A 23,600-nucleotide genomic window follows, 5' to 3' on the forward strand; every position below is an offset into this window, starting at 1 on the left:
GGGGGGTCCCGCACCCCCTGTGCCTCGAGGCCTCGCCCAGGCGACCGTATCTCCCGCGACCCGGTCCCCCGAGTTCCTGCCGCGAGGCCCAGCCCCCGCGCACCTGCTGCCCCGCCCCGACCCCCCCCCCCCGCCCCGTACCTCCCGCGACCCCGCCCGAGGCTCCGTCCCCGCGCACCTGCGGCCCCGCCCCGCCGGCCCTACCTCCCGAGACCCCAACCCCCAGTTCCAGGCCCGAGGTCCCGACCCCGCGCACCTGCGGCCGTACCTCTCGCGACCCGGACCCCGTCGTCCTGCCCCGAGGCCCCGCCCCGGCCCCCGCCCGTACTTCCCGCGACCCCACCCGAGGCTCCGCCCCCGCGCACCTGCGGCCCACCGCCCCCCATCCCCTGACCATACCTCTCGCGACCCCGACCCCCGGTTCCGGACCCGAGGCCCCGCCCCCGCGCACCTGCGGCCCCGAGGTCCCGACCCCGCGCACCTGCGGCCGTACCTCTCGCGACCCAGATCCCGTGGTCCTGCCCCGAGGCCCCGCCCCGCCGGCCCTACCTCTCGCGACCCCGACCCCCGGTTCCGGACCCGAGGCCCCGCCCCCGCGCACCTGCGGGGACCCCCCCCCCCTGCCCGTACCTCCCGCGACCCCGCCCCAGGCCCCTCCCCGGGCCCACCTCCTGCACTTTGACCTCCTCTGGCTGCAGGATCTCCAGCACGCCGCTGCTGCGGATCTCGGGCAGGTCCTGCCACAGGTTGAACTTCGAGTGGGGGTTGCTGAGCAGGCAGATCTGCGGCAGGGCCCTCCTCTCGGGCGGGCTGGCCGGCTCCTCGTCCTCGTCCTCGTCCTCGTCCTCCTCCTCCTCCGCGGTGCCCTCCCCGCTCGGGGACCCGTCGGCCGCGCCTTGCACTTCTGCATCGCGCTGCCTCCGGGCTTCGATTTCTTGCAGGGTCGATTTGTCCCGGTATTCCTGGTACAGGAGCCCTGGCGTCGGGGAGGGGAGACAGGAGCGGGCGGCGGTGTCAGAGGACGGTGCCCGAGATCCCGGCCAAGGCCTCCCGCGCCCTGTCGGTGATGCGTGAGCGCGCGCGCAAGGCCGGCCTCGCACGGGCCCCGCCGGCCGCCGCGCCCCGCGCCAGCCTCCCTGGAGCGGTCAGCTTGCGGAACACCTCCCCCAGCTTTCCCAAGAGCCCGGCTCACAGGCACGCGACCGCGCAGCGGGAACCGGAACCTGCTGTGTGGCCCCCAGCGTCCCGAGTCGACGCACCTGTTCCCGGCTGACCACACTCACAGGCGCGGTCGGGAGTAGCTGGAAGACCTCGTGGCCGGGAGAAGCCAGGGCTTCGCCAGCCTGTGGTTCAAGAGGGAAACTGCTCTTTGCTGCATCCACAGTTTCAGACCCCCCGGGTTAGGTTTGGGGACTTCAGGGCACGCAGAGGGGAAGGAGGGGCCTGGTTAAAGCACGCAATACTTCTTTTTTTTTAAAATTTATTATTTATTTATTTGAAAGTCAGAGTTACACAGAGAGAGGAGAGGCAGAGAGAGAGAGAGAGAGAGAGAGAGAGAGAGGTCTTCCATCCACTGGTTCACTCCCCAATTGGCCCCAACGGCTAGAGCTGTGCTGATACGAAACCAGGATCCAGGAGCTTCCAGGTCTCCCACGTGGGTGCAGGGGTCCAAGGACTTGGGCCATCTTCTACTGCTTTCCCAGGCCATAGCAGAGAGCTGGATCGGAAGTGGAGCAGCTGGGACTAGGGATGCCGGCACTGCAGGTGGCGGCTTTACCCACTACACCATGGCGCCAGCCCCCGCACGTAATACTTTTTTTAAAAAATTTACTTGAAGGGCAGAGTTACAGAGACACAAGGAGGGAGAGAGGGAGAGAGGGAGAGAGGGAGAGATTTTCCATCCTCTGGCTCACTTGCCAGATGGTCACAACTGCCAGGGCTGGGCCAGGCAGAAGCCAGGAGCTTCATCCAGGTGTGTGCAGGGGCCGAAGCACTTGGTCCATCTTCCATTGCTTTCCCAGGCACATTAGCAGGAGCTGGATCAGAAGTGGAGCAACTGAGACTCGAACCAGTGCCTATATGGGATGCCAGCGCTGCAGGCGGTGGCTTTCCCTGCTGTGCCACAGCGCCAGCCCCAAAGTAAGGGGGCCGGAATAAGAGGGCAAAGAGAGTGGGGCTGAGTCTGCTGTGAGGGGCAGAGTTTGAAGCCAGGTTTCATTCTGTCTGAGCAGCAAAGACCCCCTTCTAAAGCGGCTTCTTGGGTGAGGGGTGTCGAGCACCACATGGCCCCTGATGGGGGGGTGCCGAGCACCACATGGCTCCTGATGGGGGGTGCAGAGCACCACATGGCCCTGATAGGGGGTGCAGAGCACCACATGGCCCTGATGGGGGGTGCAGAGCACCACATGGCCCTGATGGGGGGTGCAGAGCACCACATGGCCCTGATGGAGGGGGGTACAGAGCACCACATGGCCCTGATGGTGGGGGGTGCAGAGCACCACATGGCTCCTGATGGGGGGTGCAGAGCACCACATGGCTCCTGATGGGGGGTGCAGAGCACCACATGGCCCTGATGGAGGGTGCAGAGCACCACATGGCCCTGATGGAGGGTGCCGAGCACCACATGGCCCCTGATGGGGGGGTGCCGAGCACCACATGGCTCCTAATGGGGGGTGCAGAGCACCACATGGCCCTGATGGAGGGTGCCGAGCACCACATGGCTCCTGATGGGGGGTGCAGAGCACCACATGGCCCTGATGGAGCTGGGTACAGAGCACCACATGGCCCTGATGGAGGGGGGTGCAGAGCACCACATGGCTCCTGATGGGGGGTGCAGAGCACCACATGGCTCCTAATGGGGGGTGCAGAGCACCACATGGCCCTGATGGAGCTGGGTACAGAGCACCACATGGCCCTGATGGAGGGGGGTGCAGAGCACCACGTGGCTCCTGATGGGGGGTGCAGAGCACCACATGGCCCTGATGGGGGGTGCAGAGCACCACATGGCCCTGATGGAGGGTGCCGAGCACCACATGGCCCCTGATGGGGGGGTGCCGAGCACCACATGGCTCCTAATGGGGGGTGCAGAGCACCACATGGCTCCTGATGGGGGGTGCAGAGCACCACATGGCTCCTGATGGGGGGTGCAGAGCACCACATGGCCCTGATGGAGCTGGGTACAGAGCACCACATGGCCCTGATGGAGGGGGGTGCAGAGCACCACATGGCCCTGATGGGGGGTGCAGAGCACCACATGGCCCTGATGGAGCTGGGTACAGAGCACCACATGGCCCTGATGGAGGGGGGTGCAGAGCACCACATGGCCCTGATGGGGGGTGCAGAGCACCACATGGCCCTGATGGAGGGGGGCGCAGAGCACCACATGGCTCCTGATGGGGGGTACAGAGCACCACATGGCCCTGATGGGGGGTGCAGAGCACCACATGGCCCTGATGGAGGGGGGTACAGAGCACCACATGGCCCTGATGGAGGGGGGTGCAGAGCACCACATGGCCCTGATGGGGGGTGCAGAGCACCACATGGCCCTGATGGGGGGTGCAGAGCACCACATGGCCCCTGATGGGAGGTGCAGCCAGGCTCCTTGGTGGGGTTGCCAGTGCATCGTCCCAGCAGTTTGGAGCATCCCACATGCACAGCTCTCCCGGGCAGTAACGTTCGTCCAACCCAACGTTCTCTCCCTGCTCTCAGCATCTTGGGGCCTGGGGCCCATGACCTATCGGGTTCTCTCAGGCCTCGGTGGCCTGACGGGTTCCAACACCCTGGCCAATCATATTAGAAACAGATGCATGTGTGGGGCTGTCAGGGCCCAGGGCACAGGGACTGTGTGTCTTCATGCATGTTAATTGCCAGCCATGGCTCCTGGCCTATAACCCCCTCCCCACGGTGGGCTGTGCACATAGAATCTGTCTTCCCCAAGGCAGGCATTGTGGTTTGGAGAATGGTTTGGGTGCCCCTGAAGACCTGTGTGTTGGAAGCTTGACCTCCCCAGAGGCTGAAGTTAATAGATTAAGGGTGGAATTTAATCCAATCCTGGTGGGACCTTGGGCAGTGATTAGGTTGGATTAAGATGTCAGGGCCTTTGGGGCTGGCACTGTAGTACAGTGCGTTAAAGCCCCAGCCTGCCGCGCCGGCATCCCATATGGGCACTGGTTCGAGACCCGGCTGCTCCACTTCCGATCCAGCTCTCTGCTATGGCCTGGGAAAGCAGTAGAGGATGGCCCAAATCCTTGGGCCCCTGCACCCATGTAGGAGACCTGAAAGAAGCTCCTGGCTCCTGGCTTCAGCTCAGCTCAGCTCTGGCTGTTGTGGTCATTTGGGGAGTGAACCAGCAGATGGAAGACCTCTCTCTCTGTAACTCTGTCTGTCAAATAAATTCTTTAAGAAAAAAAAATGCCAGGGCCGGGCCAGCACTGTGGCGTAGCGGGTTAAGCCACCACCTGTGATGCCGGCATCCCATATACACAGCGCCAGTTTGAGTCCTGGCTGCTCCATTTCTGATCCAGCTCCCTGCTAAGGCACCTGGGAAAGAAGCAGAAGATGTCCCAAGTGCTTTGGCTTCTGCCACCCATGTGGGAGACCCGGATGGAGCTCCTGGCTTCAGCCTGACCACTGTGGCCATTCGGGGAGTGAACCAGCGGATGGAAGATTTCTTTTCCTCTGTTTTCTCCCCTCTCTCTGTAACTCTGCCTTTCAAATAATTACATCTTAAAGGAATTGTGCAATAACAAAATATTTTAACAAATGGATGCCGGAGCGGGCCCTGTGATGGGACCTGAGGAAGGAGCACGCTCCCTGCCTCTGTTTCCCGCTGACGAGCGTGTGGTGTCCTCTGGGTGAGTGCTGTGCCCCTGCCTGCCCCCGCCCTCAGCAGATGATCAGCCAGTGGACGCCTGGCCTTGGACTTGTGAGCAAACAAACTCTCCTTCATAAGCAACTCCTCTTGGGCATTTTCCTTAAGACGACACAGCTGGCCAGTGGGTGGTTCTCTGACCCTTGCCTGACCGCGGGTCCTAGGTCCGCCTTTGCAGAGGGGCTCCTGCCCGCGTGCCCGGGATGGTCAGGCCTGGCCGGGTGTTCCCGGTCTGCCCAGCAGCACTGGGTGTGACCCTTTCTGTCCAGCCTCACTTCCGCAGGACTGTCCCTGCTGCAGTCATGCCCAGGAAACCCTGAACAGGGTGTGGAGGGGCCAGGGCACCCCCGGAGAGCGCGTGGTGGCTCCGTGCCCCTCCCCCCGCCTCGTGTGTGTATGTTCTCACCTGCACCCTCTGTAAGCTCCTTCAGGACAGACAGGTAGAGAGAGGTGTCTCCTGGAGTCCTAGGCATGTGCAAGCTGATTCGCTGATGCTGAGGAGGGGGGGGGGGGGACTGAGCCCTCTCCCAGGCAGCCAGCGTCAGGACTGACTTGGAGCAGACCACGCCCAGCCGGGTCCCTGTGGGTTGGGCTAAGGAAGCCCCACCCCTTTGGCGGTCACAGAAGTGGCCTGGGTGGGACTCTGGTGGTCCCACACTCAGAGTGCCTCTTCACACCGGAAGCGGGGGCACTGGGGGTGCCTTGGCTGGGCAGGGATGGGGAGGGGTGATCCTAGGAGGGGTCGGACCAAAGGATCTTGTCTGCTGGGCCATAGAGGCCAGCATCTCTCCCAAGGTCCGGGGGAGGCCCCGGAGACAGCAGGCAGGTGTGTGCTGGCCTGCATTTTGGGACAACCATGGACTCTGGGGACAGTTTCAAGGCAGAGGGCAGCCCTGGCCACTGGCTGGCACAGGCCATGTGTAGCATCCGGGTATCCAGGTCCGGGTATCCGGATGGTGTCATTTGAGGAGACGGTGGACATGCATGGAGGGTCTGGCTGGGGGTGGGCTGGTGGAGGTGAGGATGCGTCTGGGGCCGCCAGGTGGAGTGGCCCTGTGGCCCTGTGGAGGGGCTGGCACTGTGGTGTGGTGGGTAAAGTCACTGCCTGTGGTACTGGCATTCCATATAGGCGCCAGTTCAAGTCCTGGCTGCTTCACTTCTGATCCAGCTGCCTGTTAATGAGCCTGGGAAAGCAGCAGAAGAGGCCCAAGTGCTTGGGCCCCTGCACCCACGAGGGAGACCTGGAAGAAGCTGCTGGCTTCAGATTCGCCCAGCTCTGGCCACTGCAGCCATGTGGGGGAGTGAACCAGTGGAAGGAAGAACGAACTCTCTGTCTCGCCCTCGCTGTCTCTCTGTAAGTCTGCCTTTCAAATAATAAATAAATCTAAAAAAGAAAAAAAAAGTTTGCGGAAAAGCAGAGCTAAAAGACGAGCTTATCTTGGTGCAAAACATTTTGAGAGCCACGCACCACTTTGTCACAACATGCACTCTCTACAGGTATTTGGAAGACCCGGCGCTGCTGTGGGACTCAGGCGACAGCTGCGTCGCTCGATCCGTCCCGTCCGTTAGAAAACAGAGATTCTCCTCGGGCAGCTCCACTGCGGATAAATGGACGGTTCCTAAAGCACTTCCTTTACAGCCCAGTGCAAATGTTAGCTACAACGCCTTCCTCATCCAATCCCCAAACGGATCCGAACAGGAGGGAAAGAAAAGAAAGGACCAAGGACCGCAGACCACCCTTGAAATCCGGACTGAGGCGGGTACACACATTCTGCTCACGGGCGGGAAGCTACCCCAGCCACCCCGTGGAGCAAACCACTCGGCTTCTGAACCGCACAGCTCCACGTAAACACAAGGCTCTGTGCGGAGGCATTCGCTGGCGATGGCTATGCCCCCGTGTTTCTGTGCCGTTAGAAAGCAGCCGTGTACAGCATGGCGTGCACTTGACAAAGGAACTAGAAAATCCAGATTGAAGCTCAGTGCTCTGCAGACTAAATGTGTAGAGACAGGTCTGACGTCATCACACACATTGGCCCCATCACGAGCCTGAGCTACGGCGGACCGCACGCTAAGTACTGTCCCGTGGTTCTGAACTGCACTCACAGGGCCTTAAGGAAACTGGGTTTCACTAGGACTCACGTTTTGATGCTTAACAGAGTGTCTCCCAAGAGGAGATGCTCACAGGTTTGTGTCAACAGAACCCCTTTTAAAAGTGCAGCTTTGGGGGCCGGTGTTGTGGTGTAGCGGGTTGAGCTGCCACCTGCAACACTGGCATCCCATATGGGCACTGGTTCGAGTCCCAGCTGCTCCATTTCCTTGGGCCCCTGCACCCACATGGGGGCCCCGGGTGAAACTTCTGGCTCCTGGCTTCGGACTGCTCCAGCCCTGGCCATTGTGGCCATTTGGGGAGTTGGCCAGCAGATGGAGGACCTCTATCTCTCCCTCTCTCTCTCCAACTCTGCCTTTCAAATAAATAAAGTAAATCTTTTTTAAAAATGCAGTTTCTAAGCTTCACAGAAGTAGCTCATGTCACGGATTTTTGACAGCTCCTGGCTAAGACTATCCCAAAATATCTGCCCCGTGGCTAGCTGGGTCCAGCCCGGGCTGTGGATGGACACGGTCTAAAACCTGCCTTCAGAGTTCCTTCCTACGCAGGGACAGGGTTAGCAGGGCCAGGGGACAACCTGGCTGCAGTGTCCCGTGTGGGGACGGGGTTAGCAGGGCCAGGGGACAACCTGGCTGCAGTGTCCCGTGTGGGGACGGGGTTAGCAGGGCCAGGGGACAACCTGGCTGCAGTGTCCCGTGTGGGGACAGGGTTAGCAGGGCCAGGGGACAACCTGGCTGCAGTGTCCCGTGTGGGGACGGGGTTAGCAGGGCCAGGGGACAACCTGGCTGCAGTGTCCCGTGTGGGGACGGGGTTAGCAGGGCCAGGGGACAACCTGGCTGCAGTGTCCCGTGTGGGGACGGGGTTAGCAGGGCCAGGGGACAACCTGGCTGCAGTGTCCCGTGTGGGGACGGGGTTAGCAGGGCCAGGGGACAACCTGGCTGCAGTGTCCTGTGTGGGGACGGGGTTAGCAGGGCCAGGGGACAACCTGGCTGCAGTGTGGCAGCCTGAAGAGCCAGGCGCTCGGGGGAGTGGTTAGGTCGAGAGGGCTGTGCCCTTACCAAGGAGGTGGGGGGAGCCACCTCGTCCCTGCCCCCCGCGTGAGGATGGGGGCACCACCATCTCCCCAGCAGACACAGAATCTGCTGTGCCTTCTTCTTGGCCTGCCGTCTCCAGAACCAGGGGTGAGAGTTTGCTGTCTGTAAGTCACCCGGTTTCAGGTGATGTGCTGTAGCATGGGAATAGATGGAGACACTGGCCAAGGGTAGATAGTAAGGGGACATCCGGGGTTTCTCAGAAGCATGTCCCTCCACGGCAGGCCTCTGACCACAAGCTGCTTTTACACATGGCTGCTGGAGGCTGTGACGCCTGGACCCACGGCAGCCCAGCAGGCACCATGAGGCACATACAGAGGAGAGAAAGGAGGGAGAACAGCCTTGGCTGAATGAACCAACTCTGGGCTTGTTAGCCCCACTGTTTCATGCCCCCTTTCACCAGATTGTCTCTGTATAAGCAATTGTAGAACTGTTACAATATTTTTTTCCCGGAGGTATTTAGAACCTGAACTGAAACACTGATCTTGTACTTAGTGTGATGACAAGGATTTATCTGGGCTACCGCGAGCCCATGTTTACAGCTCTCTTAAAGTCAGATGACGGACCGGATAGGACAGCTTTCCCCGGGGAATTCTGTGTTAGCCGAGGAAATTTCTGGCCTCCATGTGCTGTTCCACAGTCCTGTCTCCCTATGTCCCGCACGGTCTGTAAGCACGACCTCCTATGGAGATGAACTTTACCTATAAAGCTCGCACTTGCTATTACATCCTGTTCCCTCCCCTGCTAATGAAACTGATCTGGCCCTGGGTCCTTCTGCTTAGCAGGAGAAAGCAAACCCCAGCGCCTCTCGCTAAAGCCCTCTGGTCGTTCAGAAACCTCTCTTTCCAAAGAGAGTATTTTCCCACTGAATGCTTCCCACAGAAACTTCTAGAGCGGGGTGCGTTTGTTATTCACCGGGCACCTTTGACCTGCAGAGCAGGAGGTGCCAGAGCCCCCAGGACATGCACAGGTGTCGCTCACACGTCCATACCGGCCACACTCACGGGCTCTCGGGCTGACACGCTGCCAGGGCCGCAGCCCGCTGCGGTGACGGCTGGGCGCCCCGTCACGCACAGTCCCGACACGCCGCTGGGGCTGTGGCGGCAGCCACTGCAAAATCCTATAGCGTGGTCTAGAGAGCGCCCCCGAACACCTCCAAGCGTCCACACACTGTGCGTTCTTGACCCTGGCTGAGGGTGGCTTCCCTCACGGAGCTGAAAGCCGCCCAGATGTGATAGGGGCCAGCTCCGCACAGATCCCAAGGCTGGGACGGGGGCTCCGGCCTGAGTCCCCCGTGTCACTGCTCACACCACACCTGTGGAGACTCACAGCAGCCAGGAAGAGTCCTCGTGGGACCGGAGGATGCTGGCCAGGCCTGGGGGAGACGCTCAGAAGGAAACCGAGGCCCACCACGAGCAGGCTCTAGAACCCGGCCCCTGATGCCCTGCTCCCGGCTTAGACTGCTAGGCCGACAGGTGCCTCCAAGGAAGGCGCCATCACAGCCCATACTTCGGATGGGGGCCTCCTGGGGGTCTCCTCCGCCCTTCTCTCTGGTCTTAGCCAAAGAAGAGCCCTTTCAAGAGGGTCGGAGTCACAGTCCCCAGCGCCTGGGAGGGCAGAGGCGGGAGAAGGCACTCTCTGGCCCCCTCAGTCCCAGCACACATGGGGCACAGACACCCCAGCCCCAGGGACAGGGCTCTGCACCCCTGCAGCCCAGCGGGTTCGCAAGGGCTCAGCTCCCTCCCCTCCGGGCTGGGCTGGCCAGGGAAGAGCAGCTGGGCCCAGCAAAGCCTCCGGAGCCCCCCGGCCTCCACTTGCATCCCGGAGACACTTGGGGTCTGTCCAAGCGCTTGGGGCTAGAGGGCGGTAATTACATATTTAGGAAAAACTTTCCAAATCTAGAATGTGTATTTAAGGAATAGGCTGCTCTGACAACGCTGGAGAACAGTGAGGTTTTCCAAGCAGCCGGCCGCGGAGCCCACGTTATCCGGGCACCGGGGCCTGTGCTGACGGCACGGCGTTAGCCATTTCTGTCTTTCCGTAACACAGGTGCTGGCGCTCGGGCTGCACCCACTGTGCTCACCCAGGGTCAGTGCAGCTGTGGAGGGGCTGGGCACACAGAGGGGCCTGGCTCCCTGCCCACCGTATTCCTGGAGGGGCGACCCCTCCGATTCCAACCTCCCCCCCCTTCCCTTTCCTGTGCAAAGCTGGGACGCCTCCACCGCGGCTCCCAGGGGCTCAAGCCCCTTCTGGGACTTTCCCTGGGGTCTTTCTGGTGCGGGCGCCGAGTACTCGCTCCTGCCTGGCTCAGCAGCGCTGTCTGACCCCCCTACCCCCCATCCCGGGAAGAAATGGCAGGAGACAGAGACAATCCCGGGAAAGGACTGCGCCAGGGTGGACCTCCCCAGAGACAGAAGCCTCCTCGCTCAATTAGTTCGCGCACTGCGCACTTGAAATGCGGCCGTTTTACCCACGGAGCCATTCAGAGCCACACACGTCAGATGGGGCCCCAGCCCTCTCCGGCGCACGCGCCCCCCAGCAGGGAGACCCCCAGCCCGCCGGGGCGCTCACCTATTTGCTCTATGAGGTTTCTCCAGGAGTCAGCGGGGATGGGGTGAATCCTCTGCAGGGCTTCGGTGAGCGTGGTGGGGCTGTCGGCCAGGGCCGGGCACTCCTCGGGCGTGGTCCCATTGCCCGGGGTGGACGACGACTCGCTGCCAGAGAGGGAGCAGGCAGGGGCTGGTTATTTTGGGGCAGCCGCACGCCTCGGCTCACTCGCCGCGCGCGTCCGCCCGAGGGGCTGCCGGCCAGCGGGACCCAGTCCAGCCCCGTCCAGGCGGGGTGGCCCCAGCGACCGCCGCCCCTCGGGGCCGGGCGGGCCCTACAGACCCTTTCTGTCACCGCACCGGGGTGCGACCCGATGATTCATTCGCACACCAGCCCGTCCAGACCCAGCGAGCGGGCGTCGGAAACTTGGCGCGCCCTGCCCGCTCCCCGGCGCCGACCGGCCACCCCGACGGGTGCCATGGCCAAGAGGCCGCCTCTCGTTCCACGACTCCCAGCCCCTCCCGGGCCCTGACCCTGCAGCCCCCGTGCCCCGCAACGCGCAGAGGGGGTTGCCGACAGGGAAGCGCGCGCCCAGAGCGTGGGTCGAGGGCGCGAGCGACCCCGGGCAGGGCCTGGGGCGCTGGCGGTCCGGGCCGGAACACAACCTTCACCGGCCGGGGGTGGGGCGGCCCCCCAGCGGGGGCTGGGGGAGGCACTGGGGCGCAGGGGCGGCGGGGGCCCGAGGGATAGGCCATGCAGATCCGTGCCCGCCGCCCGGGGAGCCAAGGAGGACGGGCACAGGACTGGGGTGGCGCGCAGGGGGCCCGGAGGTCCGTCCGTCCTCACCTGCCGGGCAGGTGTCCCGACGCCGAGTCGCGCGCGTCGCTCTCCGAGGTGGAGCTGTCGTGGTCCACGGCGCAGGCGGCGCTGAAGGCGGCCGCCAGCAGCTCCATGGGGGCTGGCGGCGGGGCGGGCGCGGGGGCCGGTAGGGGGCCGCGCAGGGGGCCCGGGGCCGCACCGGGGGCGACGCGCGAGCTCCGGAGCGGGGTCGCAGCGCGCGCGGCTGGAGCCGGAGCTGCCGCCGCCGCCGCCGCCGCCGCTGTCGAGCGCTCTCGCGGGTGCGCGCGCGCGCCCGGAGGCTCCCGGGGTTGCCACGGCAACGAGGGCGGCGGGCGGGGGGGGGGCGCGCGCGCGCGGCGGGGGCGAGGCCGGGCGGCGGCGCGGGGCGGGGGCGCCTGGGGCGGGCGCGACCCGGGCTCCGCGGGACCGGCGGGAGGCCGGGGACCGAGCGCTCGCCCGCGCCTCTTCCCGTAAGGCGACCGAGCCCGGACCGGGAGCCGGCGAGGGCGGGAGGGGACCCGGGGGCTGCGCCTTCGCCTGCCCGCCCCCTCCTTGCTGCCCCCGCTCTGGGTGCGCTCTTGGAGGCGGCAGGCGCGGCGACTTTCCGACCCCCAAGTGCGCTCCAGCCTGCGCCTTGGCCACGCCGGCCCGCCAGCAGGGGTGGGGTCCCCGACCCCTTCCCCGAGCCACGTGTCTCCGCCGCAGCTGCCTCCGACGGGTCCCAGGCAGAGACTGGGGTCTCGGGGCCTCCCTGCACGCCGATCCCCAACCCTTACGCATCCGAAGGGCCCAACCCGGAAGCCTGGTGGGTCTGGAGTCAGGACAAAGCCCCTCGACGACCCCGGGACCCCGGCGTGGCCGGGCAGTCAAGCTTCGGGGCTCCTGTCCAGCCCGCTGGCGGCTACCGAGCGGGGGCGGCCTGGCGAGGCCCCGAAGGTGGGCGTGCGCCGGACAAGCCTGTGCTCCGGGACCGCGCGGCGGACCCCGGCCCGCGAGGCGTCCCGCTCGCTGCCCCGCGCCCCTTCCCGAGGCCAGCAGGGCGCGCCCAGGGCCGCTGCGGTCGTGTGCGCCTCCAGAGCCGCTCCGTGTGGACCCCTGCGGCGGGCGCTGCAGTGGGGACGGCGTGGAGACCGCGCGTCCCACCCCCGTGGCATTTAAGTTAAGAAGTCTCTCGTTTGGGGGTGCAAGTACTCCCGCAGGGAGAGGCTTGGCTGACTTCGGTAGCACCTTAGCCAGTCTGGCCCCAGGCAGCTGTGGGAGGGGAAAGGCGGGCGACGCGCTGACCTGGAGGGGATCGGCCCCTGCCAGGTATTGGGGTCAGTCAGCCTGGGGGGCCCCAGGGTCGCCTCTTCCCCAACTCGGAGTCTAAGGGGCTGCCCAGCTTGACTGGACCCCAGTTCTCAAAGCTGTCGCTTCCCTCTCAGGCCCAGGTCCCATCCCTTTGAGGCCTCAGACTAAGATACAGCCCTGTGTTCTTGTTTTGCAAGGCAAGCCCAGGGCCCCGGGGCTCCAGTCTGAGTCTGCTCTCGGAACAGCCCCTCTCGGATGCCCCATCCTGGTCCATTTGGGCGGCTGTGACAAATGCCACGGGAGGCTGAGTCTGACTTCTAGGGCCCTCACGGTGCACCGAGGGCTCGAGCGCTGTCTTCAAGGCGGTGCATCCGTGGTGAGGGCCTCACCCTCCTGGCCCCGTCGCTCCTAATACTACCTCCTTGGAGGTCAGGGTTTCATTGTAAGAATTTGGGGGTGAGGCAAACATTCCATGTATAACACCCCTAAACTCCTGAAACTCAGTGTGTCCATCAGTGCACCCAGTATGTCCACCAGTGCACCCAGTGTGTCCACCAGTGCACACAGTGTGTCCACCAGTGCACACAGTCTGTCCATCAGTGCACCCAGTGTGTCCACCAGTGCATAGTTTGTCCATCAGTGCACACAGTGTGTCCATCAGTGCACCCAGTGTGTCCATCAGTGCACACAGTGTGTCCACCAGTGCACACAGTGTGTCCACCAGTGCATAGTGTGTCCATCAGTGCACACAGTCTGTCCATCAGTGCACCCAGTGTGTCCATCACTATACACAGTGTGTCCATCAGTGCACCCAGTGTGTCCACCAGTGCACACAGTCTGTCCATCAGTGCACCCAGTGTGTCCACCAGAGCACCCAGTGTGTCCATCAGTGCACACAGTGTGTCCACCAGTGCACATAGTGTGTTCACTAGTGCACACAGTGTGTCCATGCCCTCTAACATCCCACCAGGAGGCCAGGTAGACCTTGCGAGGTGGCTCCAACTCCTGCACCTCCTGTCGGTGCACACACCAGTGCATACAGTGTGTCCACCAGTGCACACAGTCTGTCCACCAGTGCACATAGTGTGTTTACTAGTGCACACAGTGTGTCCATGCCCTCTAACATCCCACCAGGAGGCCAGGTAGACCTTGCAAGGTGGCTCCAACTCCTGCACCTCCTGTCGGCGCACACACCAGTACACACAGTATGCCCATCACTGCGCAGTGTGTCCATCAGCACACCCAGTGTGTCCACCAGTGCACCCAGTGTGTCCATCAGTGCACCCAGTGTGTCCACCATTGCACACAGTATGTCCATCACTGCACACAGTGTGTCCATCGGCGCACTCTGTGTGTCCATCAGCACACAGTGTGTCCATCCGTGCACACAGTGTGTCCACCAGTGCACACACACCCATGACTGTGGGGCTCCTTGGATCCCCTTAGGCTGCCCAGCAGTCTCCCCTTCCCTTGGTGCTCAGAGATCGTCTTTCCCTAAGCCATGGGTCTACCTGGGCCCTCCCGCCTCCTGTGGCTGCCGTCCACCTCGCTCACGTCCCAGCAGCCTGTGGGGGTATGGTGGTGGCACTGCCCTGCCCACCTCTTCTAAGCCTTGGGCTCTCCGTACCTGTCCAGGCCCTGGGCTTTCCCCCGGAACTCTGCTCCCCCGGTGACGTCCCTGGCATTCCTCAGTGCACTGAGGTGGCCCCAGTAGGCCCTTTCTCCCTGCCTGGCCCTGTGACGCTCGGTTACCAGGCGTCTCAGGGTGGGCACCCTGTGGAGTCCGTGGGCACTCGGCAGGACCTACTGGTGTGCATGCCTTGCCTCCCCACAGTCTGACGTCGCACCAGAGCTGTCACTTTCACACTCTGCTGCACCAAAAAGATTCATCTTTCTAACAACTAGAAAATTTAAAGTGAAGTTATACATATGAAGGGGCGTGTAAGAAAGTCTTCCAATTGAAAACTAAGCTAAAAATACCCTCCTAATTATACAAGCAGTTAAGCAACCCGAGTTCTGGGTAACCTCAAGGTAAATTCCCCATGTTCTATTTTCTGTCATATTCTGTGCTTATTAGGCAGGCTATTATTAAAACCTCTGCTTAGCTGACATTTGGCTCGGAACCATTTGCAAAATGAAGTATTGAGAAATATTTCAAATATTTATGTCTGACTGGCACACAGTAGGTGCTACATAAATATTTAAGAATGAATGAATGGCATGTTTTTAAAAAGGAATTATTTTAGGTACTTTATCTAAAGGTTACCTATTTCTTCCATCGGGTTATAAAAATTAACTGTTGGAGAGGCAACAGCGATGGCTCAAGTAGTTGGGTTGTGCCTGTCCGTGTGGGAGCCCTGGGCTGAGGTTCCGGCTCCTGGCTTCCACCTGGCCCAGCCTTGGCTGTTGCGGGCGTTTGGAGCGCGAACCAGAGGATGGGATGGAAGCTCTGTCCGTCTCTCTGCCTTTCAAATAAGTAAATAATGAAGACAATTTTTAGAAAGTTAAATATTGGGAGCAAAACAGGTTCTCGCTTATGTGGAAATGTCTACCGTCCAGCGTCTTTGCTTCTGTTCATTTTTCCTGATCCCCAGGGAAGATTTCTGGAAGTAGAAAAATGCTTAGAGATGACCTGGTCCAACTAATTTATTTTACCGAAGAAGAACTGGACCAGAGGATTAAACCAAGACCGCTCTGCTGGCCACTGCAGCCGTGAACATGGTTTGCAGAGAGCCAAGACCCCATCACGTGGGAGGAGGAAACCACTCCTTAACTCTGTGTTCAAGGTGACAAGGTGTGGCACCAGACTATGGATGCTAAAAAAAGCTGTTATTCGTAAAGCTACCAAGAAGATGACTTGGTTGTTGGTTCCTGTTGTTTGGCAGTGAGAAGGCGTTCCTGAAATACATCCTGGGAGCTTCAGAAATAGGCACTCGACAGCTTTTAATTAACTGAATCTTTGAAGTTCATTAATACAGCAGTTGGCTTCTATCACTCTCAAAAGACCTTTTGCTTGCTTTCAAACCAACGCAGTGACCCCTGCAGGCGGCTCCAGCGGCTGACTCCTGGGAGGTGAGAGATCCCCCGGTCTAGGGAGAGAATGGGGAAGGACAAGATGTGTGCTCAGGAGGACCCTACTGCCCTCACTGTGGCTCCAATATGCCCACAAGCCCCCAAGTGGCTGGTGTGAAGATTGCACCTCCAGGACCCCCCACCCCGTCCCCAGTAGGTTGTCCTGCTGTGTGGCTGGTGACGTGGTGGTGTGTGTTCCTGCTGTGTGGCTGGTGACATGGTGGTGCGTGTTTTCCCTTCCATTCTCACGGAAGATAATTTGTAAATGTGGGATTGTCACATGTGACAGAAGCAAGATGAAAGCAAAACCAGTCTAGTGCCGTGGGATACAGAATGCATCTCTGGGCCATTAATCTGCTGATTGCAATGCTGGCATTCCATATGGATGCTAGTTCACACCCTGGCTGCTCCGCTTCCAAACCCAGCTCCCTGCCAATGCACCTGGGAAAGCAACAGAAGACGACCCAAGTGCCTGAGCCCTTACACCCACGTGGGAGATATGAATGGAGTTCCAGGCTCCTGGTGTCAGTCTGGCCCAGCCCTGGCCGCTGTGGCCACATGGGGGAGTTAATCAGCCAGTGGAAGAGGTATCTCTCTCCTCTCTTCTCTCTCCTCTCTCCTCTCTCCTCTCTCCTCTCTCCTCTCTCCTCTCTCCTCTCTCCTCTCTCCTCTCCTCTCCTCTCCTCTCCTCTCCTCTCCTCTCCTCTTCTCTCTCTCCTTTTCAAACAAAATAAACAATCTTTTTAAAGAAAGAATTAATCTCGTTCAAAGACACGTCTGACCTTTGTGCTAAGTGGCTGGGAGGTGGTGGCTCGAGTGTTGGAACACCAGGCACAGCGGGGCTTTGGGTCACGTGGTAGCAGTGTACCCGCCAGAGGGGTTGGCAGCCAGCCAGCTCCGTGTGACCCAGCCCCAGCCAGAACTCTGGGCTCGGGGCCAGGTGAGCGCGTCTGATGGACAGTGCTCTGTGCACACTGCTGCTGGAGACAGCACTGCCCACGATTCCGCAGCAGGAGCCCACTGGGCGCACTGGGCCAGGGTGCTTGTCTCAACTCCGCCCCCGTGGGCGATTGAAACCTGTGTTCTTTCACTGGGCTCAACCCCAAGCGCTGCAGTTGGCATCAGCAGTGAGGGGGGCTGGTGGGCTGCCCCCGACTCCAGGCCAAGCCTGGCCTCAGGTTTAGAGAACTGTGACCACTCTCCTCCAGCAGCCCTCGCTTCCCTGGTGTCTGTCTGTCTGTCTCTGTCTTTCCATCTGTTCCAGACACAGTTGCCCGTTGCTTTCCTCATCTCTGACTCCACATGTCTGCTGTCTCCAACAGCTCCCGCTACCTCGCTGGTCATTCAGTGGAGTTCACGGCCAGCCCAGGCTAGGGCTGCCCAGATGAGGGCAGGGACCCTCCCGAGACCACCCACAGCTTTGCTTGTCACTCGCATGGTCTCTCCTCCCGTGGACCCCAGCGTTTTGGGGCGGGTACAAGGATGTCATTTATCTTTGCACACCCAGGATGCATTGGGTAAGCATTGCTGCCCAACAGGAGAGAACTTCCAAAAGTTCACGGGAAAATGGAATGAGAAGATAAGCGTATTTTGATGCAGCTGTATTTTGAAATCCATGCATAGTTTTTTCATCACGTGCATTTTCCAAGGACTTCTTGAAGTCGCCTGGTGCAGAGAGGGCAGGATTCCCAGGCTCTTGGTTCCAGGCTTACTTCTGCTGCAGCTGTTGAGGGTAGCAGGTGCTTCTTCGGTCGGCAATGCTTCCATTCCTGATCTCTTTGGCGATGGCGTCTAGGATCGGTGTTTCAGCTTGGAGGACGTATCTGCTATGTCACGGCGAGTCCAAGAAGCCGCGGAAACTGAAGCCAGTGTTCTGGCGATGTGAGGAGTGGTTTCAGTTTTTGACATGGTTGCCTTAGCGGATGGTTGTGCTTTTGGTTAAATGGGAAAAGGCCAGAGCGACGAGGAGATGCCAGAGACCTTCATCTGGGTTAGGGAGATAGGTGCCACTGGACAAGTTTCAGCACCTGGGAAGCAGGCCCCTAATCCTCGCACCGCATTGCTGAAGCCTGATATTGCAAAGCTAAATCCATTTTCTGAATTAAAAACAGGTGGCCAAGAACTCTCCTCCCTCCCAGGCCCGAGAGGCAGCCTGCGGGGCGCTGCTTGGCTGAGGCATGATGGAATTCCCCAAGGACCTGGATGGCTCGTGTGTCCTTAAAGGCTGAAGCCAGCAGGGGCTGTGTCTTCCGCTAGGAGGCACAGACAGTCACAAGCCTTGTTAGAAGTGGATTTCCCGGGGCAGGCTCGCCGCGCTGACTCCCGGGTGAGCTGCCGAATGAGGAGGGCCTGCAACATGGGTCTTTCTGGAAAATCCCCAACAAGGAGTCAGGGATGCAGCGAGCCTGGGAGTTTGGGCTGTGGGTGATGTCGTTGGCTTCTGACCATGGGAGCATCTTGGAGCAAGAGGGACCTAAGGAATAAATACGGCCATTTCCAAGATATATTGAGGGTGAGATCAGGAGTAAATAAGATTAGGGGCTGCCTAGATGCGCATGAATTACATTTTAGGTGTGGCCACAGCGATTGTGTGTGTGTGAAATTCTTAATTAGGACTTAAAACTATAAAGGAAGAAGCTGTCTCTCTCCCATACAGACGGGTCCATTTTAAATTACCTGGTAGACCATGTAGTTAGACTGAATTTGGTCCTGTATTGTGCAATCACTTTGTAAACCGTCATGCACCATACAGACAGAAAGTGATCTTATTACCGGTTAGGTGGCCAGCATTCAAGGCTGAGTCACTATGGCCATGCATCGCTTTAACCATTCAGCAAATGCTGCAAAACTGTGCAGGGTAGGAAACAGGGAGGAAAAGATGTCCATTCAGAAGGAAAGTTGACCTGAAGCAACAGCATGCCCCTAGGAACATGGATCATTAGAAATTATCCATTGCTCCTTGAAAACAGTAAATAAATGGACTTGAGAGAAGTGTTTCCGTAGCCAGAAGTAAAGAGTAAAATAGCTTTTCATTTCCTCTTGAAATGAAAGGTTATCACAGCTGTAGAAAGAATGTTCTTTGTGGAGTCTCCAGGACCAGTTGTCGAAGGACTTGGGTCTTGTGAATAGACCGGTGTGCGGAAATGGATGGCGTTGCAAGAGACCCTGAGAGGACGGCCCCCAAACCGTTCGGTTCCAGGGTCTTAACCAGGCTTTGGCACGGTGGCAAATGCTTTTCTTCCTTGAAATTCAAAGCTCTTTGGAACTGGTGACAGCAGCACTATATAGTAAAGAAAAGCATGGTATTTCTCTCTCTTTTTTAAAAGATTTATTTATTTGAAAGAGCTACAGAGAGAGGCAGAGAGGAAAAAGAGAGAGAGAGAGAGGTCTTCCATCCACTGCTTCACTCTCTAGATGGCCACGATGGCTGGAACTGAGCCAATCTGAAGCCAGGACCCAGAATCTTCCTCCAGGTCTCCCACATGGGTGCCGGGGCCCAAGGACTTGGGCCTTCTTCCACTGCCCTCCCAGGCCATAGCAGAGAGCTGGATTGGAAGTGGAGCAGCCAGGACTCAAACCGGTGCCCATATGGGATGCCGGTGCTTCAGGCCAGGGCTTTAACCTGCTGCACCACAGCGCCGGTCCCAAAGAGCATTCTGGAAACACAGATATCAGAGAGCTTTAAAAATGAGCAGCCAGAAGTCACCACGGCATGGAGGCTGTCATTCGTCCCTGGGGGCGGTGGTGTAAAGTGCTATGGCCTTTCCAGAGGACAGCGTGACAACACACATCGCCACTCTGTGAGCGTGCACACACCTTGCAGACTCTACTTCTAGGAATGTCTCCCAAGCATCTTCCAAGAGTCTGTTCCAAAAGATTTAGCTGCGAGGAAGTGATGTGATTAATAATAGGGAATTGGGCAGCCTAAATGTCCCAGTATTAAAATACTATTTAAGTTATGGCACGAGTCTGCAATGGAATATTGCGCCATTAGAATGATTTTAGAAGAGCATTTAATAAGCGTCAGGTTCTAAAACTGGATGCCAGTGTGGTCCCATTCTGTTTGTCAATAGACTTTGATGTCTGGAATTCTTTTAAAAGGAATGGAAAAACGATCAGCAAAACTATTTCACAGTCCTGGTAGCTGGTTGGTTGGATCCTGAAGGAATTTTCCTCTTCTTACTCATATGTGCTTAAAACTTTTCCTATAATAAATGTGCCACTTATGTAACAGGAGGGAAAAGTCGCTTTATAAAAGCAACAACAGGCCCCTCACGGGCATCCACTTAGCGCAGGGGAGCTGAGGACCTTGACTGAGGCGGTGGGGCTGTGTTGCAGTGTCTAGATGTACCTGACTGGGGTGGGGAGGCATCCTTGAACTTGTTACATAAATCCACCTCTGAACAAACTCTCCAGTTTTCAAAGAATCATGACTTCCAATTTTGCAAAGAAATTGCTTCCTGGCATCATTAGAATTAAAGCCCTTGCCTCATGTTCTAATCTGCTGGTGCTTATAAAAATAGTCCCTTCCCGAGAAATCCCCTTCTCCTTCCGTAATCCCCGGCTATGAGCCCTAACCAGAAAGCTGCTTCCTTTCCAACCGAAGCCACAGTCCTGTGGGAAGAGTTCTCCAAGCAGTCACCGGGAGGGAGGGCCGGTGGGGCTCAGCGGGGTAAGCCCCATTGGAGTCCCAGTTCCTGGGTCCTGGCTGCTCCGCTTCCCAGCCAGCTCCCTGCAAATGCACCTAGGAAAGCAAGTGGAGGATGGCCCTGGTGCTTGGGCTCCTGCCACCCACACGGGGGACCTGGATGCAATTCCTGGCTTTGGCCTGGCCTAGCCTGACTGCTGTGACCACTGGGGGAGTGAACTAGCAGATGCAGGATCTCTCTCTGTGTACGTGTCACTGTCTTTCAAATGAAAAAAATCTGTAAAGAGTTACTTAGTTATTCAAAAGTCAGAGAGGAGAGATCATCCATCTACCGATTCACTCTCCGAATGGTTGCAATGGCCAGGCTGGGCCAGGTTGAAGCCAGGAGCCAGGAGCCTGGAGCTTCTTCTAGGTCTCCCACGAGGGTGCAAGGGGCCAGGGACTTGGGCCATCCTCTGCTGCTTTCCCAGGCACATCAGCAGGGAGCTGGATTGGAAGTGGAGGAGCCGGGACTCGAACCTGTGCCCACATGGGATGCCGGTGCTGCAGACGGCTGATCGCTCAGGCACCCCTGTTTCTGCCACAGCACCCCTGGGGGTGGGCAGGGCAAAGGAGTGAAATCTCTGTCTTTCTGTGCGCCCCTCCTTCCCGCTAACCAAAGCGGCTGCTCCCCCCACCCTGCCCCTCCGGGTTTCGCAGCTGGGCCGCGCCCTGCCCAGCAGTGGAGACCCGAGCTCAGTGACCCCCGTCTCAGTAGCCACTCGGTCCGCCAGGCCATCTGTGAGGATGCAGGCTCGGCCTCACTCGGCCTCTCCTGCCTCTTCTTGGTGGGGGGTGCGGTGGGGGTCCATGGTTTTAGGTGGAATTAGCATTCACTCTTAGATCTAAGACAGAGATGCTAGCCTGCCGCCGGGAGAGCGCTTCTGAGACGCCATGGACTCCTCTCGGGGGTCAGAGAAGAGACAGAAAAGAAAAACCCTCCCCTCCGGACAACCTGGGAGCACACGTGTCCCCTCCTCGCACTGCGTCCCTCCCAACACCGTGTCCCCTCCTCACACTGCATCCTCCCAACACTGTGTCCCCCAACACCGTATCCCCCGACCCTGTGTTCCCCAACTCTGTGTCCTGTGTCCTAAACCCTGTATCTCCCCAAACCTGTATTCCCCATACCATATCCCCCATACCCTGTCCCCCTCACACTGTGTCCCCCACACCGTGTCCCCCCACACCATGTCCTCCATACACCCTATCCCCCCCACACCCTGTCCCCCTCACACTGTGTCCCCCACACCGTGTCTCCCCACATCATGTCCTCCATACACCCTATCCCCCCCACACCCTGTCCCCCACACCCTGTCCCCCCCACACTGTGTCTCCCACACCGTGTCCCCCCACACCATGTCCTCCATACACCCTATTCCCCCACACCCTGTCCCCCACACCCTGTCCCCCAAACCCTGTCTCCCCACACCCTGTCCCCCATACCCTGTCCCCCACACCCTGTCCCCAAACCCTGTCCCCCAAACCCTGACCCCCCACACCCTGTCCCCCATACCCTGTCCCCCCACACCCTGTCCCCCACACCCTGTCCCCCCATACCCTGACCCCCCACACCCTGTCCCCCCACCCCGTCCCCCCACCCTGTCCGGTCCTCACACCCTGTCCCCCACACCCTGTCCCCCACACCCTGTCCCCCACACCCCGTCCCCCCACCCTGTCCCCCACACCCTGTCCCCTACACCCTGTCCCCCTCACACTGTGTCCCCCACACCGTGTCCCCGCACACCCTGTCCCCCACACCCTGTCCCCCACACCCTGTCCCCCACACCGTGTCCCCCCACACCCTGTCCCCCACACCCTGTCCTCCCCAACCCTGTCCCCCTACCCTGTCCCCCACACCGTGTCCCCCACACCCTGACCCCCCACACCCTGTCCCCCACACCCTGTCCCCCCACCCTGTCCCCCACACCCCGTCCCCCACCCTGTCCCCCCACCCTGTCCGGTCCTCACACCTGGGCCCTGGCTTCCAGTACTGCACACCTGTGCGTCTCCTTTGGTTGTGCAGTTGTCTCAGATTTTCCGGACTGAAATCCAGTGGGACTGCTCAGTGACGAACAGGGGAAACCGGCGCTGGTGGGCGAGCAGTCCTCCGTCCCTTAGGGAAGGGGACTGCACAAAAGCGAGAATTGCTCGAGCGTTTACCCTTTGACCCAGCAGTGCCACCCTAGGAGGAAGCGACACTCAAATGTGACAGCACACGGCACACCAACACGTGCAAGGCATTGCACACTCCCCTTCCATGTATGGGCAACGACCTCTGTGTCTCTCCTGAACACATGGGGTGACCGCCCTGTGCTGTGACCACGCAGTGGAGAGCAGTAGCATCCACAGAATGTCGACGCAAGCTCTGCCCACAGCCAGTGAGGCCGGAGCGGCTGGGGCAGGGCTGCACCCCCAAGCGGGGAGGGACCCAGGACCCCGCTCTTTGCAGGCACCCATCCAAGCCCACCCAGTCGGCAGTCTAACTTGTGGTTCAAGTATCCAGATAAAATGAGAGTTCAGGCAGACTGGTAAGAGCTGAAAAGCAGGTGACTCCCAGCTGTCAATCACAAATGCCAATCACGAGCACGTTGGTGACATCACCAGTAAAGCCCCTCAGACGTTAGGGGTAAAAGCCCCCAACCAGTAAAACGGGCTCCGAGTGCTCTCCCCACGGGCGCCTCCCTCCTCGGAGCATGCTTTAGTGAGCTTCTGTTTCGCTCCTTGGAGTGTCATTCATTACTCCTAGGAAAAGGGAGCTAAGGCAAGCTGGCCTCTGCCCAGGACAGAGCCACACAGGTGTCTGAACTGATAGCAAGGGATCCGTGGCGTGAGCGAGAGACGCCAGGTGTGAGACGGCAGCAGCCTGCTGCCTGCTGACCTCGGCTCCAACAGCTGCAAGCCCACTCTTTCCCCCAGAAAAGAACCCCAGGAAAGGAGGAAAACCCCTAAAACGGGTATTTCCCGAGTGGGGTGGAAGGCAGCGCTTCTCTGAGGGTAGCTTCTTATGTATGCTCACTTGTAACCCATGGAGATGCTCTGTGTTTCCCTGGGTCTCCCGTGTGGATGGCAGGAACCTGTCAGCTCAAGTCTTGG

The 23,600-nt window shown here is 59.6% G+C and overlaps 1 protein-coding gene across 1 annotated transcript in view; it reads right to left on the bottom strand.

Annotated features, from left to right (window-relative positions):
- NGEF (neuronal guanine nucleotide exchange factor) overlaps nt 1–23,600 on the bottom strand; it is a 101,136-nt gene that overhangs the window by 29,743 nt on the left and 47,793 nt on the right. The window contains exons 4-5 of the mRNA XM_062193544.1: nt 10,640–10,782; nt 669–976 (exon numbers count right to left, since the gene is read on the bottom strand). Of these exons, the coding sequence (XP_062049528.1) occupies nt 669–976; nt 10,640–10,782 (451 nt within the window). The remainder of the gene's footprint in view (nt 1–668; nt 977–10,639; nt 10,783–23,600) is intronic.

Source organism: Lepus europaeus, chromosome 1 (assembly GCF_033115175.1).
Source record: "Lepus europaeus isolate LE1 chromosome 1, mLepTim1.pri, whole genome shotgun sequence".
Taxonomy (NCBI): domain Eukaryota; kingdom Metazoa; phylum Chordata; class Mammalia; order Lagomorpha; family Leporidae; genus Lepus; species Lepus europaeus.